At 42.8% G+C, this 11,114-nt stretch overlaps 1 protein-coding gene across 2 annotated transcripts in view; it reads right to left on the minus strand.

The window, feature by feature from the left end:
- Zc3h6 (zinc finger CCCH-type containing 6) overlaps positions 1-8,944 on the minus strand; it is a 52,262-nt gene extending 43,318 nt beyond the window's left edge. For both annotated transcript variants that reach the window (XM_050133985.1, XM_050133978.1), the window contains exon 1: positions 7,237-8,944. In XM_050133985.1, coding sequence (XP_049989942.1) covers positions 7,237-7,268 — 32 coding nt within the window. In that variant the 5' untranslated portion in view covers positions 7,269-8,944. The remainder of the gene's footprint in view (positions 1-7,236) is intronic.
- Between the last annotated feature and the right edge of the window lie 2,170 nt (positions 8,945-11,114).

An 11,114-nucleotide genomic window follows, 5' to 3' on the forward strand; every position in this document is an offset into this window, starting at 1 on the left:
ATACTTCCCAGAACCCAACCCCCCCCCATGTACCTATGTGTGTAAGTGTGTATGTGTGTTTAGAATAACAATGTTCTAAGAAAAGAAAAGAAAAAGAAAGAAGAACCAACCATAAAACCAAAAGATTAAACCACACCAGATTAAGAAAGACCAAGTGGGGGGAAAAAATAAATTTAACATACTGGTACACAATGCAAAGAACTGTTCTTACCAGAAAGAGGGGTTGTGAACAATGGAAGAGAAAGTCAGTGTCATATGTCCAGGAGGAAAGATATCCTTTAACAGATTTATGATGGAGATGTGAATGTCACCTCACTGCAGCTTAATGCCATTAAACTATCAGCCATTTCCAACTAACCCCCTTGTCCTAATACCACACTCTTGTTCACTGGGCAACTCTTGACATCGAATTTTCTGCATAGCATTCTATATGGAGAACACATTCTCTGATGCAAATATCCAGTCTTCATTTCATAGGGATAAACTGAAACTCTTATGTATATACATTCTCTTGACATGGGGATAAAAGTTTACTTAGATAAAAACTGATTTACTTAGTGCCTTTGGGAGCTTTTAAATCTTCATATTTGCTTTCTCACCTTTAAAAGAAAAGACCAATAATAAGCCCTTCTACCTGGATTGCTGGGAGGACCCAGTGATTCATGTGGAGCTATTAAGATACTAGCTTTCACAGAGGAAGTGATCAATGTTACTAGTTTTGAGCATGAGTTGGCATGTCTGAATCTAAAGAGCTTTGAGTCCGCTTCTGAACCTGAAAACCTGATAATGCAGGGTCACTCTAAAAGATGATTCTGGAAAAATCACAAAGCAATGTCCTGGCAGCCCCGGTGTGAAGACTTAATCATGTGAATTCAAGGTCAACCATCCCTGTCAGACAAGCATCCCATCTGTCCAGGAGGAAACCTTGGTTTAATACTTAGTAAAGGGTTACAAACTCCAGTAGTCAGTCCACATCTGGAGTAAGGAGGCAGAGGTAGGCTGATCTCTATGAGTTTGAGGACAGCCTGGTCCTACATAGTGAGTTCTGGTCAGACAGTGCTATATAGTGAAATTTGTCCCAAACAACAACAACAACAACAAAAAACCCAAACAAATAATAAATAAAGCAGAAAACAAACTCCAGTTGTGAGGGAAGATGCTAACCAGATCACCTATACAAATGAGGCACACCTTGGATGGTGAGTATGCAGATGCAGAAGTAATAACAGACTGTACAGGGTATAAAACATTAAATCAAATCTTTTTTTTTTTTTTTTTTTTTAATTTTTCGAGACAGGGTTTCTCCGTAGCTTTTGGTTCCTGTCCTGGAACTAGCTCTTGTAGACCAGGCTGGCCTCGAACTCAGAGATCTGCCTGTCTCTGCCTCCCGAATGCTGGGATTAAAGGCGTGTGCCACCACCGCCCGGCCTTAAATCAAATCTTAAATACATCCAAGGAAGCCTATTTTGAAACAAGCTGGGTTTAACAACCTGGCATGTGAAAGGCTGTTTGTTGGTTCACTTTCCAATATAGGCAAGAAAAAAAAAAATCCATCTAATCAAAAAACAGTGCAAACTTTCAGGCTGAAAGCCACCAGTTTACAGCACTTTTTAACTCAGTACTTAATGTTTTAATCTAGAATTATGTATATTGAAGGACAAAAGAAAACTTTCTGTCCTTCAGTGTTTTAATCTTCACATCCCTGAAAGGTTTTCCTCCTCTGGTTTTTAAAACACTGTGTTCTTTTCTCCGTGGCCTATTAGAGCACATGGGATCACTCAATGGATCTCAATCATTTCAATTAGCATCGCAAACACCAAGATTTAACTAAGAAATAACTCAGGAATCTTGCTTTGTGTCTGCGTCATTACCGATGATCAATGCCTCACTGAACTACTACTAGACGTCTAGCCTAGCTCTGGCTCATTCTTTCTCACACTCGATTTTCAACCCCAGCTATCCAAACACAGCTATCCTCACCTAGTACCTAGACTACTGCAGATAGTGCTTTTCCTCTCTCCAGTGCCTCCCACACTACTCAAGAGTACACTTCAAGTCCTTACAGTGACTTAGGGCTCAGGCAGCACACAAGAATCCTAACTCTACTGCTACGCCTGTCTTCCTTGCTGACTTTTCCCTACAGCATACTGCTTCCACTTCCATGTTTTTCCCTTAATCCTACCAAACTCATTCCTGAGTCATGGCCTTTTTTTTTTTTATCTCCTATTTCCCCTCTGGAATGTTTTTTCCCCCAAATGGCTTGGGTCTGGGCTGCTCTTCTAGCTCACATTTTGAAAAAGTCTACTCTTAGTAAATGGTTACCTAAAAACTCTACTGAAAAATAGAACGTCCCACAGGACTCATCTCACTTTCTACTCTAATATATGTTTCTTATGTTATTTCTCTCCCAAGAAAATGTGTTTCATTGCTGCATACTTCATATCTAGACAATAAGTATTAAATATATACTATTAATGTCTGCCAAAAACGATCAATAGCTTTCTCACTTTTCTTAGCCTGCTTTTTTCAGGTGATTACTGTCATACTTAAAAATGTTGCTGTGATGGGGCTGAAGAGATAGCTCAGAGGTTAAGAGCATTGCCTGCTCTTCCAAAGGTCATGAGTTCAATTCCCAGCAACCACATGGTGGCTTACAACCATCTGTAATGAGGTTCGGTGCCCTCTTCTGGCCTGCAGACACAGACAGAATATTGTATACATAATAAATAAATAATAAAAAAATGTTGCTGTGATTCCCCATATTCCATTCAGGATGGGTTTGGCCCCAAGTGTATTTGAGCCTTTTTCTCACTTTTCAAAATGATTTGACAGTCTACACATTAACACCTTAATCATGTCTGAACCTACTGTTTTACTTCATTTCTCTGTGTTCTATACACATACACCTGTCTGTAATTGGCCAAACTCTGGTGCAGTCTCTTGGTCAAGTTTTCAATCCACTGGGAGACTATAAGTTGTTAGACAATTACCACAATTCTGACAAGCTGGAGTTTTGTTGTTATTGCTTTAGAGGAAGAAAAGCAGAATGGGAGGGAAATAAAAGGTAAAATTCTTCATAAAGAACAAAGAATAACCTCCAACTCAGGAAAATATTCATACCTCCTATTAAGTAAAAAAATAAATGAACGAATGGATAAATAGAATGAACGTTAGGAATCACAAGGTCTTATACTAGGTTCACGTTAAAATCGTTTTCCCTCCAGTGTAGGCCCCGAGTAGCTTTTATCATCAGCATCTCAGAAAACTATGTAATAGTTATTAGGGTTCTGCTTATCTCTTTCTATTCTGCTGGACAAGAGTCTGAGGCAGAGCCGGCATTTAACCTTCAGCAGTTGCTTGTGGGGTTGAGTGTAGCTCAACGGTAGAACTCTTACCTAGCATGCATGAGGCCACAGGTTTGATACCAAGCATCATACAAAGCTGTTTTAATTGGGCTAATATCCAGCTGAAGGCTGAAGTTAGAAGGGTGAAGTTGTGAATGAAAGAACTGAGTGAAAGGGGGAATATACCTTTCTTTAACTTCCTCAATTCCTTCCTCTTTAGCTCTAATTTTTGTTTTGAACTAGGCTCCAGACTTATGCACAGGATCACTAACATTCTACATATCTACAAGTTTATAAGTATTATTATATTAACAAATCGTTATAAACATATATTTTTTGCCTTAGGCATGAAAATGTTAGAGTAAAGTACACCAACTGGATAGTTTTATTTGTTTCAGGGGTCGTTTGTTGTTTTGAGACGGAGCCTCACTCTACAGCTCAGAGTGGTATTAAATTCATGCCAGTGTTCCTGCTTCAGTGTCCAGAGTGCTGGAATTATAGGTGTGCACAACAACACCTGACTCCCAAAAGGATATTCTCAAAAGGTTATTTTCAAATATATATATTTTTCAAGATATAGCAAACAAATTTACACAAAACACTTACCATATAAAACATGTACAAAAATAATTATAAAGCAGAAAGTTAAACATTTTATAAATTTCACTTGTATTTAGAATTTCATTGTCCTAAAAATTATTTTTTAATTTATATAAAGCAGTTAGAAATGAGATCTATTTTCCTGAATGTATATTTTAGTTTTCAAAAGTGATAGAAAACTAAAAAGTTTTCAAAAGTGAGAGTACCTAGTTCTATGCCAAATCTTACATATTCTCCACATAATTCATATAAGCTTGTATTACAGTATAAAATGGCTAGAATATAGAAGCAGAGAATAGTTGAGGAATCCATAGATTATTTTCTCCCAAGTTTCTTTAGAATTAACTAGAAACCTATAAAAATGCAGATAACAAACCTATCTAGAGATGTCTATACAAGTTGCTCTGAGCAATATACAAATCTTCATTTGTATCAAAGCAGGTCTGATTGGATAAGACTGAGAGTCATTTACTTAATGGTTTGTTATTCTGTCTTTTTTTTTTTCCTCGAAGTTGAGGAACAAACCCAGGGCCCCTGTGCTTACTAGGCAAGTGTTCTACCACTGAGCTAAATTCCCAACCCCTAACGGTTTGTTATTACATGGGGAACTTCTAAACCTGAACTTGGGCCAGGTAGCATCAGTGGAAACACTGCAGTAAGCTCTCGAAGGCAGACAGGAAAAGCTGCTTTGGAAAAATTTAAAATTTTCTGAGAGGATTCGGTTATCCACTTAGAAATTCAGTTAAGTTCACAAAGCTAAATAGTTGCAGGGCCATTTCTATAGCTCCCCCATTCTGTTGGTTTTCTTCCTTCTTTCCTTTAGCCCAGGCTGACCTCAAATGGCAATCCTCCTTGGTGTCCAGAGTGTTAAGAGTTACAAGCACAGCCCACAACATCCTGATAGTGCAGTCTCTTGATGTAGTTCTTTTCACGGAAGTGTTTTTTGTTTGTTTGCTTGCTTCTAAAAAGGATCTGGTTCATAGCACCACTTAACACTGGGCAAGTTTAAACTGAGCTAACTGGAAATACTTTTAGGTCCTAATTTAAAACAAAGCCCTTAATCTATATCCTTCAAATTAAAATTTCATTTTAACTTCTAAGTCAGTATTTTAAAACTTCAAATTCCACTTTAAAACAAATAGAAGTCAAACAAACAAGGTCCTGCGGTTTACGGCAGACTGACATGACCAGACCTTCTTCAGGATCACAGTGTCAGGATAACAGGTGTGCACTCCTACACGGGGTCCCAAAGGCTTTTAAAAGTCTGACAGGAGGCTGGGCAATGGTGGCACACGCCTTTAATCCCAGCACTCGGGAGGCAGAGGCAGGCGGATCTCTGTGAGTTCGAGACCAGCCTGGTCTACAGAGCTAGTTCCAGGACAGGCTCCAAAGCCACAGAGAAAGCCTGTCTCGAAAAACCAAAAAAAAAAAAAAAAAAAAAAAAGTCTGACAGGAACCAGGCATGGTAGTGCACACCTTTAATCCAGCTCTCTGGTGGCACAGACAGGCATTTGAGTGATCTATTTGAGTTCTTGGACAACCTGATCTACATATCAAGTTCCAGGCTGGCTAAGACTAGTGAGACAGTGTCTTAAAAAATAAATAAATCCTCATTCTTTAGTAAGCATTATTACTTTGATTTCTAAATTTGGTGACCTTTTATTATATAAAATATGTAATTCTACATATTCAAATTACTCTCTCCACTAACAAGTGGTAACAAATTTCCTTTCATATCAATGAATTTGATATGAAATTAACAAAACCCTATCATTGGCCTATCAATAGACTTTTCAACACTATTAGTTAATTCTAGGAACTTCCTTTTAAACTTTTTAAAAAGGTGATATTGGACTATGGATGTAGCTAAGTGTTAAAGAGTATTTGTCTAGGGACCGGTGAGATTGTTCAGTGGTTAAGAGCACTGACTGTTCTTCCAGAAGCCCGGGGTTCAATTCCCAGCACCCACATGACCGCTCACAGCTGTCTGTAACTCCAGTGCGCATTAAATAAGGTTTAAAAAAAAAGTATTTGCCTATCAGAGTCCATTTGCCATCACCCAAAAACAGAGGCATTAATTAAAAAACTTATGAAAAATGTGATAAATACAAGTTTCTGCACTTAAAATTTTACAAGTGCATTTTACAATCTAAAAATTGATGCATTTTTTTCTGATTTATGTCTTTCTGGAAAATATTTATTACATTATTCAAGTTGTTAAGACTCTTTAAAAATCTCTTTGAAGGTCATAAATTTTGATAATCCAAATTTCAATGATATTTTTGGTTTTGCTTCTGGATTTAGAAAAGTGTGTGTTATACTTTATCAAACGCTGATCATACACTCACAATTCTTAAGTCTGATGGGTTACACTGGAACCCAATTTATACTTCTATTTCTATATACAAAAAAAAGCAATGTGAGGATGTAGTTTCGAGTTTATATTCTAAGTAGGAATCGGATGCATAAGATTTTGCGCCCAAAATTAATAAGTCCTCTTCTGTCCCCTTTAAATGTGATTTGGCTATGAATGTAACTTTGAAATCTAACTAAAAGTTAGGTATGCTAGAGTATACTCTGTAACCATTGAAAGGCACCAAGAACGTGCCTCTTGGAGTGGAGCAAAATTTATAAAAGTAGAAAGTCAGAATTCAGCTACAAGATCAAAATGGTATTTAACACCTAGGAAGTAGGTTAAGCTAAAATCTGTAGTCTCTGCCATTCACATTCCTGGGGCGGGGTGAACGACTGCAGCACACGGCCAGGGGGTGGGGGATGGGAAGGGAAGAGGCTTTTTTTTTTTTTTTTTTTCCTTTTCTCTTTCTCTTTCCTCCTAAAAATTAACCACGTTTATTTTCAGAGGTGGACTCGGGTAGGAGGCAAACATCCAAAAGGCCTACTCCTGAGCCTTGGGGGCCGGTCCCCACGGGGCTGCCGACGCCGGTTTCCTGGCCCGGCGGGCAGACGCCACCAGCCGCCCGCGCGGCGGCGGCGGCGCCGACGACGGAGCCGAGCCGGGCCGGGCCGGGGGCGGGGGGCTCGCACGTGCCCGGCGGGGGCGGGGCGGCGAGCGGCGACCCCGGCTCCGGGGAGGCGGGCGCGGCCGGGTCGGCCTCCCCCGCGCGCGCGGCCGGCAGCCAGCTGCGGGTGGACGAAGGTGCGCGTCACGGAACCGCTGGAGCCACACAGAGACGTCTAAGTCATGCAGGAGGCGCCCGGCCCCGGCCCGCTCCCGCCGCCCCGACCCCTCCTCTCTCATCCGACAGAAAGACAGACAAGAAGGGTTGCCGACCTGTCGTGCCCTGCATGTTCAGAGTCTGTCATGTTTGGTCAAGAACGGGGCGGGGCTGGAGGGCAGGTCTGGAGGCCGGCGGCGGCGGGGCGCGGGGAGGACCCCTGCGCCGCCTGCGGGCACCTGCTCCCGGCCGCCGCCGACGGGTGACGAAGTGGTAAAAACTCACGGTTACTAGTGAGCGACACAGACACAGACTTTCCAGTCTATTAACAACCACGCCAGAGAGATGGGGCTCTAACTGCAAAGACTGGGGCAACGGCCCCGCGCTGCCGGCGCTGCCGCTCTAGTCTGTATTCGCCGCCGGAGGCTGAGGCGTGGGAGCCGGCGGGTGGCGCGCAGCGACGCGGGGATTTGGACAGTAGCCGTAACGGTGATTTCTCCTCACCAACATGGCGGCACCCGAGACGGGCAGGCTCAGAAAATGGCGCCGGCCGCAACACCTTGCCCGGGACTAACGGGCATGTGAGATTCCTCCGCCAGCCGCAGCCTGCCGGGGCTGAGCGCATTGGCCATTGGTGAAAACTGCCTGTCAATCACTTCGAGGGGCGGGCTTTTAAGATTCTCGCTGCGGCGGCGGAGGCAGCAATCCGATAGCTAAGCAGGGAGGCTAGGTCTGCGGGCGGGTGGCGCCTAGAGTCACTTTGGGAGGGGGCAGGCTACCCCGCGGTGCTTGCTGTGTCCTCCAGGTCCTCTGTGCCCCGTTTCTCGGTGTTCCTGCGAGACTCGCCATCCAAGGGCTTCAGGATGCCGGACGCGTCACACAATCCCCTCCCCGCACTTCATCAAACCGTTAGCTGCGGGAGATTAAAAGGAACTGTCAGTGATCTTTGTGGGAAAAAAACTCTTGTTGCTAAAATAACTTAGAATCATTCTTAGTTGTTGCTGTTATCCATCTCCGTAATGTTTAGTGCGCATTTGTAAGGAAGATTAGTTAGCATGCAGCTCTTCCTGATTAAATTCCCTTAGTCATTACTTGACAGAATTATAATAGCTGTTGAGGTCATTCAAACGTGATCTTATGTCTTGATATTAACGTTTTATTCGTGGAATGCATGCGAGTATTTCATGAAAAAAGAACAAGACGGTGCATTTTTTCATATATCCGTGACCTTGAGAAACAATCCTGAAATGATAGTGTGTGCAAGATAATTGCTTTTTATTAAAATGAGCTTAAATGGGCTCTGCCCTTTGTCATGTCCCTGTTACTCTGCGCTGGTCTTGTCTCCTTGGCTGGTGGGTAGCCCCTTGGAGCACAAGTGTTGTTGCTTGTGGTAGTGGTCATTTCTTTTTAGCCATAGAACACAAGATCGTTTATCCCCTACCCAATCTAAGAAACTGTCCCTCTTTCTAGACACATTTTTACTTGACCCTGTGTGTCTGGGATGCCTGAGTGGGTATACATCATCACACCAGCGAAAGGCTTTCCTTTTTACCTGATGGTTCCTGGGCCTGATGAGCCCTACATGGACAAATGATAGCCTCAAGGTGAAGCTGTGGAAAACTCTCCTACCTTTTAATAGATACCTTCCTGCTTTGGGATTCATCAAGAGCCAGTGCCTAGGGATGATTCTCCTCCAACCCCTCTCCCTCCATATTTGTGAAGGAGAAGTTTTTGCTTGCTACAGCTGATATGTTGGTATTTGTTTAATGTCTAGAACTGTTTGATACGTTTCAGGCTTTTCAAAAAAGACTCCCCCCCCCCCCCCCACACACACACACTTCCTCAATCTTTCTCTTCTCAGCCTGTGTCTTCTCAGCCAGTGTTGTTTGCTGTCAGGGGCAAATACTACTGACATCTAGTGGTAGCAACAGCTTACTCTCCTTCAATGCGCAACTGTCCTCCAAAGCAAAGAATTGTCCAACCCCAAAGGACAGTTGCTCGCGCTGAGGCTGAAAGACTGCTATAAAATCTGCAGCTTTGAGAAGGAAAGTAAACTGTCTCCGGGGGCATCACGAGGTGCCATGCAGAGCACGCCCCCCCCCCCGTTTGTACCCTAAATTCCCAGGACGGTGAGAAACGCAACAGCCGTGGGTGATTCCATACACCCTCATGAAGGTGGACCTAGCAAACTCTGGGACAAAGTCTTCCAGAGGTCGTTGCGCCGTCTCATCATTCCAGATACTTCCTTTTCTCTCATTTTGTAAAATGTCTTAAAACTTGCCCTTCCGACCATTTTGAAGCACATAAGGCAGAGCTACTGGTTACACGCAGACTACTGGGCACCAATCACTATAACCTGTGTCCAGACTTTTCTATCACCTCAAACAAACTGTAATACCCTTCAGCCTCTGGTATCCTCAGTTTTACTATGAAGTAGAACATTCTATAAATTCTCCATAAATTATAATATTCTAGATATTTGTCTCCTTGAGTTTAATTTCATTTACTATTCTGACTTATTTGGATGTGTGTGAAGGTTTGAGACACGGTCTCCTATAGATCAGGCTCAAATCAGGCCTCAAACTTTTCTAGGTAGTCAAGTGACCTAAAGTGCTTTTTTTTATTTTATGTGTGTGGATTTTTGCTTGGATGTATGTGTGTGCACTACACACACACCCGGTACCCTTAGAAGTCAGAAAAGGGCATCAGATCCTTTGGAACTCAGAGTTCAGAAACTTGTAAGCCACCTTGTGGGTGCTGAAAATTGAATCTAGGTCTTTTGGGCCTAGGCCTAGGTCTATCTGCTGGTCAGTGTTCTTAACCACTGAGCCATATGGGATCAACCTAGTGCAAACATATGTAACCTCTTATAATATTTGAGAACACTAATAACTTTCATTTGCATTTTAATTTTTTATGGCCGCCATTTGATTTTTTATGTGTCTAATTATCTTTTGCTCTAATTTTTTTAAAGTTTTTTGAGGCAACTCACCAAGACCAGGGCATTTCATTTTTTTTTTAAAGATTTATTTATTTATTATGTATACAGTGTTCTGTCTGTCTGTATGCCTGCAGGCCAGAAGAGGGCGCCAGATCTCATTACAGATGGCTGTGAACCACTATGTGGTTGCTGGGAATTGAACTCAGGACCTCTGGAAGAGCAGGCAGTGCTCTTAACCACTGAGCCATCTCTCCAGCCCCAACATTTCATTTTTTAAAATCACATTTCTTTTTTCTATCTTTTTTTTTTTTTGGCAAGTGTGTGGTGGTCAGATGTGGATTGCGTTTGGGTGGGCTACTCAGTCTAGGGGTTAGTAACCCACCCGCAATCAAGTTACTCCAGGGTCTCAGAGGGGCGCTACCTGGAAGGGAATGAGCTAAGACAGAAGAAGGATGCCAAGCAGTTTTGTCAAAGCCTCCGTTTATTAGGGACGGGTTACAGTTTATATATGGTAAGGAATGGGGGGCAGGGTAACTGGATTCTTGCCGCGTGTTCCAGGTCACGTAGGCCAGGAGGTAGGCTAGGAAGTCAAGTGGCCACACCTGGTTTCCTGGATAGCTGGAATGTGAGGCGGGTTCCGCTAAGAGATTGCTGCTAATTGGGTGAGGGGCATTCTGCAGACTCCCCAGGGTGATGGTTCCTGTAATGATTGTTAGTGGGGAAATGGCTCCTGACAAACTTTTTGGGAGTTGGTTCTCTCTTTCAATCTTGTGGGTTCCAGAGAAAAAACTCAGGTCATCAGGTAAGCTTGGCAGCAAGTGCTTTCACCCACTGAGCCCCTTACCAGACCAAATTCTGAAATATATATGTGCGTGTGTGTGTATGAAAAGGTCTATATTAAATAATGATTGTATGAGCTAATATTTTCCTCTAAAGAAGGGATTGCCGGGCGATGGTGGCACATGCCTTTAATCCCAGCACTCGGGAGGCAGAGGCAGGTGGATCTCGGTGAGTTCGAGACCAGCCTAGTTCCAGGACAGGCTCCAAAGCCAC

The sequence above is a fragment of the Alexandromys fortis genome, unplaced genomic scaffold (assembly GCF_014885135.2).
Source record: "Alexandromys fortis isolate MF-2015 unplaced genomic scaffold, M_Fortis_MF-2015_v1.1 scaffold_6, whole genome shotgun sequence".
NCBI classification, from domain to species: domain Eukaryota; kingdom Metazoa; phylum Chordata; class Mammalia; order Rodentia; family Cricetidae; genus Alexandromys; species Alexandromys fortis.